Genomic DNA, 6000 nt, shown 5'->3' with positions numbered 1-6000 from the left:
GTAGCTGTTAAAGTAATTAAACGAGGATGGGGTGGAGCTAAGGCACCATAGCCTACATAAGCCAACCAAAACGCAAGCCAAAGTCAATGCATGGGAATCCTGGAAAATGAAACTCAAGCACAACCAATCACGAGACGTTCTCAAATAAAGCAACCACTTAAACTAGAGTCAATCAAATAATTTCCTTGCTTTGCTTCCTCATCTTCTCTATAAAAACCTCTCCCTGGCTCTTGTCTGGGATCCTATCTCCAGAGCACCCCTAGCCACCTTTGGTTTGGCGCTGCCCAATTCAAACGACTATTGCTCAAATAAACTTGAAAACGTTAATGTGTCACCGTTTACCTTTCAACAAAGCTAAGAGATCTTGGGCATATTATTTAGATTATTAAGGCTCCTTAAAGCCCAGTTTCCCCATCTATAAAATGGAACGAAGAATTATACTTACCTCGTGGACCCGTTGTGGAGATTAAGTAATACAGGTCAAGCACTTAGAATGGTGCTTGACAATAAATGAAAACCATTAGGAAGCCAAGTAGGACTCTAACTCTTTTTTGGTCGAACGTTTCTTTTTTAAAAAATCCTAAAGGAGGTTCTGACGTGTAGCTTACTACATTCAGCGACATTTCTTTACATGCTCATTAGCTCTAGACTTGCTTCAGCAATTTTGACTTCATTAAAATGATAATTATTTCTTTAATTCCATTTCCTTTATCTCCTTCTTCAACATAAGCCCCCACGTTGGCAGCCAAGGCCGCGGGAACCAGGGAGAAACTCTTATGAGACAGTTTTAGAAGAGAAAGGAAATAAAAACAAGAGCCAGCTAGAGTTAGGATAATAAACAGTGAAGAAATAGTCAAACGTTTGTGGCGAATCAGATTTTTAAAAGATGAATCTGAATACACCTGGAAGAAGGAGGTTGAGCTAACATAATGTGGAAAGTAGCTACACAGAACACAGAGAACACCAAAGCACTCCAGCAAAGCCATTAGCACTGTGTCATGTCTGTGTCCCTAATCCGCTAATTCTTAGCCAAATTCAACCTTCCGTCCCCCTCCCCCCCGATTTTTTTCCACCTCCAAGACAAACACATCCTAACCAGCAGTGTCCTTGGAAACCCCAACTAACTCGGATCCAATGGGGATTTTCGGTAGGCAGACCTGGATTTTAGCAGGTCCTTCGGGGCTTCATTGGTCAATCTCCATTTCGAGAAATTATGCATTTTTGGGAAGGAGCACAAATGAAAACGAACTTTTTTATGGCCCTGAGTAAAACTCACTTTTTTCCTAGAAAATACAGGAAAGATTTTTCTGGGGGAAAACTGTAATTTTAGAAGGGCCTAGCTCAGTGTCTGGCACTGAGAAAGTACACAATCAATATTAACTTGCCTCCCCTTATGGGAAGAATTCTATCACCAGGATAAGAGTTTATTCATCTATCCATTCAATTATCGCGTATTTTTCAAGCATGAGCTACGTGTAAGGCACAGGTCTAGAGCCTGGGAAACAGGACAGCCAGATTTAGCAAAGAAAAATACAGAGCATGCCATCAAATTTCAATCTGAGATATACAATAAATAATTTTTAGTATATTTAGATCTCATGCAATATTTGGGATATACTTACACTAAAAAACGTAAATCATCATATATCAAATTTAACCAGATGCCCTATATGTATCAGGGAATACTACTGACAAGAGGGTAGTGACCGAGACACACACCATCCCTCCTTCCCATGCAGCCATAACCATTCTAGCTTCGGGACCTCCCAAGATGGAATTCCCATCTGGCAGATCCCAGTCGGAAAGACTGGGGCATAGACTGACCATCTCTTCAGAGGCACATGGCCACTGGGGACCCATTTAGCAGATGTCACTCTGTATTATAATTGCAACTTTATTTCCCTGTCATACTCCTCTGCACTTAAGGTGACAGGGCCTGTGTCTCTTTAGCCCTCTATCGCTGGATTCTATAGAGCACAGTGTCCGGAACTAGAAAATGCTCAGTCCAGACCAGCTGAATGAGCAAGTGGGCGAATGTATAACTGGTCATCGCACTAATATCAAGGGCAATGCCAGACCGCTCATGACTCCTAAGGAAGACAGTCACATACCTTCATAAATACCGAAGATAGAAGAGAAAACCAGATCTCCAGAATCCAAAGAACACAGGGGTGAAGAATGCTCTTTTATTTTAAAATGTTTTACGAAGGGACTCCAAACAAAACAAAGGCTTTAAAAAAAAAAAGGAAGGTAGGGGGTAGGAGGAAGATGGTGTGAGAGCAAAACTGTAACCCTGAAGAGAAGACTAAAAGGTCCTTGGAAGTTATTTCTTAACCTAATAGGTAAGAGCCAGTCAAAGCACTGATTTAACTAATTGGCAACGTCATAAAAAATAACTTCCCGTAGTTAACCAGAACCATGATATTAACAACTGAGGAATACGGTATCAATGAATAACAAATAATGAAGAGCCATTTTATTATCAGTACTGACTGTCATACAATTGAAACACTCAGAAGGAAAATCACAAGAATCCACAAAAGGATAGATTCAGAGAAGTGCAAGGGACATGGTATCTACAATAGAAAATCATTCTGTGGCATCGACTCCTTTCTGTCCAACTGTAAAATAGGGAACAAAAAGTCGGTATCTATAGAGCATGTTTCAATCACGCTAAGATTTTTTTTAAAAAAAAAGAAAAAAGAAAGAAAAAGACAAATATTGCATTGCAGTTTCCCAATGACCACACAATTAGCCAGGACTTCCCGCCTCTTTCCATCGTGGCTCCCCTCGCTGTCATCCTGTGGCCTCCTGGTGGATCTGCGGCGGCCAACACATCACAAGTGTGTCACACAACGATTCTCGATTCTCAGCAGCTCCTGTCAGTGCTCCGATCGGTAGGCAGGAAAAGTCTCTGTCCGATGAAGCTTCAGAGGGCTGGCAACATCTTTTCCGAAAAGAATTTAAAACGGCGGTTATATTTTAAGAAAGCACGCGATCAAATTAGCTAGCAACAGGTTTCTATAGCAGAGAAATAAGTAACATACAACATCAGATTTTTTTCCGAGGGCGCTCAAATAAGAGTCAGGAGAGACTACATGATTAACATCTCATTTGCACGTGGTCTTTGCACTGAGCTATGATCAGACTACTAGCGGTTACTTTCCTCCTTAATTTTTTATCTTCATCAACTCCTTGTTCAGGATATTGAAGGGAAATGAGAAGGAATCATAGGACTATGAAAACTTTTGTCTAGGACCCTCTTTGGAAACCGGACTAGAAATAAGGCAATACTGGGGCGCCTGGGTGGCTCAGATGGTTGGGCGTCTGCCTTCGGCTCGGGTCATGATCCCAGGCTCCTGGGATGGAGTCCCGCATCGGGCTCCCAGCTCAGTGGGGAGCCTGCTTCTCCCTCCCCGCTTGTGCTCGCGTTCTCTCTCTGACAAATAAATAAATAAGTAAAATCTTAAAAAAAAAAAAAAAAAAGAAAAGAATATGCCAATATTATATTTATACTTAGGAAATTTTGTTGTAAGGACTCCTTAGGCTTTATTATTTCAGGCTTGGACTCCAAACCAAGACAAGTGAAGAAGTCAGGAAGGCAACACAGAGGGCCCGTGTTAGCAGTCTCTGTGAGATAAGACAGGGGTTGGCAAACCTCGTCTATAAAGGGTCAGATACTAGATATTTTAGATTTTGCAGACCATACGGTCTCACTGCAACCACTCAACTCCACTGCCCACAGCATAAAAGCAACCACAATGAATACATGACGAATGGGCATGGATGCTCCAGCAAGACTTTGTTCACAAAATCAAGACAGCGGACGTCCTTTGGCCGGCAGTCCCTGGTTGGCCGATCCCCGTAGACAGAGCGCTTGATTTTATACAAACAAGAGGTTTTACTGCCACCTGCTGGCAGGAGTATTCAAAGTCATTAACACTGTTTCTCAGTGTCACACAGTGCGGGTATGTGTATGTGTGCAGTGGAAAGAAAATAGAATCTGTGCTCAAAATGGTTAGGAGGTTGGGTCTGAGCCCCGTGTCGGGTGTAGAGATTACTTAATGAGTTTGAGGACTACAGGTAAATATCCCATACCTCTTCATTACAGTTTGATAAAAGTTCCCACAGGAAGTATACAAACAGTATGGATGCAAAACCCAAATCTTCGGTCAAGAACAAAGCCCTTCCTGAACTTTCATTTGTCGCTCCTTAGATTGTAAAAGTATGTGAGAAAAGTGACTGATAGTATTCACTTGGGGTCACATCAGAATGGAAGCACCTGCAGCCTCAATCCTCATGCCGGCTAACAGAATCTTTCTGGTTTGGTTTCAGTGCTATTTTTAGCTTAAAGCCAGGAAATGGATGGAATCACCTGCCCCACATTTTTGCAGGTCACACAAAGGTCATGAGCTGGGACCAGCTCGTAGACCCCATCTCGGCCCAGACTTCTTCTCTGGCCTGCACGGGTCATAAAACGTTTGGAATTGACGGTCAAGAGTTAAATAACTTCCAACTTCCATAAAGGTGTCTATTTCCCTGTTCTCTTGTCCTTTCTTCTGCCCCAGGGTTCCTGGGGTCCACCAGGGACCCCACCACGCCCATCCGTGCCCTGTCTCACTGTTTGCACATCTTCCCTGATCCTGATAGACATGAGAGCTTGAGACTTTCATCTATTTGTTACCCTTTCATATTTGCTCAGATCTTAATCTATTCTCTCTTAACTGATGCACACACCACGTATGTGACTGTGTTAGAATTAATATTGAAAAACCAGTGTTGATGTCTCTGAAGTAGCGACTTGCTTCTAGGAATCTACCGTCGTTAAAAGAAAGATGTAAATTGCATGAGCTGGAACCAATCCTCTGGAAGAGCTGTTTCCTTTCTAAGGTATGTGTCTTTGAGACAGCCATGGTGGCAGAATTTCTTCTCACAGGTAAGAACATATTATAAAAGAAAGGAGTTTTAACGCTAGTCCCTCCACCCACTAGCCATGTGATCTTGAGCAAGTACTTGACCTCCAAGGGTCTCAGGTTCTGCCTTCATGGAAATGGAGAACACTCCTGCAAGTGTTGCCAGGAGCACCATATATGGCAACATGAAGGATGCCAGGAAGATGGTGACACAAACATCTGGTGCCAATCTCTGATTTCCTAAAATTATCTAAAGTCAAATCCGATAAATGATACCTATTTTCTTCTTGTTTATAAACAAGGGTCACTGTCTTCCAAGGCAATTCCAATAGAAGGATTCTGGAACTATTAAGCAATGGAGCACCTTTGGAGTAAGAGAAAGATTCCTAAGAGGATAACTTTGAAAGGAAGTGACAGAGTTTAAGAAGGGCCCCCACTGAAGAGGGACACCTCTTCTCTGCTGTCTCCTACCACCCCCAAGCAGGTCTTTAAGAAAGGCTATCTTCATAAAAGATACTCATTCAGTATGTGTTGTCTGCCTTGTGAGGAACAAATCTAGCACTTCACTAGGGGTCTGTTCATGTTTATTTACATTAAAAAAGGAGAGAACAGGTTTCGTGTGCAAATAAATTTGCAGAGCTCTAGTTTAAACAAAATTAAACAGATTCTTTATGGCAGGACATCTCGAAACCTTGAAAACAGTGATTGGCATTCTCAATCTCCAAAAGGCGAATTTAACATAACATGGAGCATTTCCCCCAAACTTGCTGGACTACAGTACTGTTTTGGGAAAGAGCCATATCTACTGGGGTTAATACTCCACGGAACACACTTGGGAACCCACCGCTCTGTGGTTATTTTAGGCGATGCATTCCTGAAAGAATCCTGTGAATACAGTGTTCAACTTGATAAATGCTTCTCTTTCATGAATTTCCTCCAGGATTCGTGATAAACCTCTTTCACGTGTTGATTTTGTATATGCTCAATCCTAAAAGGCATTTCGATATGAAAACTGGAAATGGGGCAGGAGAGGCAGTGATGGTGGATTAAATAAGTCTTCACACACCAAGCTGTGTCAAAGCCAGCC

General features: G+C 42.1%; 1 protein-coding gene across 1 annotated transcript in view; it reads right to left on the bottom strand.

Annotated features, from left to right (window-relative positions):
• Positions 1-2882: 2882 nt before the first annotated feature.
• Positions 2883-6000, bottom strand: part of DOK5 (docking protein 5) — a 169167-nt gene continuing 166049 nt past the window's right edge. Inside the window, exon 8 of the mRNA XM_028125233.2 lies at positions 2883-2947. Coding sequence (XP_027981034.1) covers positions 2883-2947 — 65 coding nt within the window. The remainder of the gene's footprint in view (positions 2948-6000) is intronic.

Source organism: Eumetopias jubatus, unplaced genomic scaffold (genome assembly GCF_037043125.1).
Source record: "Eumetopias jubatus isolate StellerSeaLion01/CBP00866 unplaced genomic scaffold, mEumJub1_p1.0 scaffold_9, whole genome shotgun sequence".
NCBI lineage: Eukaryota > Metazoa > Chordata > Mammalia > Carnivora > Otariidae > Eumetopias > Eumetopias jubatus.
The sequence above is the reverse complement of the archived record's forward strand: the minus strand, read 5'-3'. Positions and strand labels throughout refer to the sequence as shown.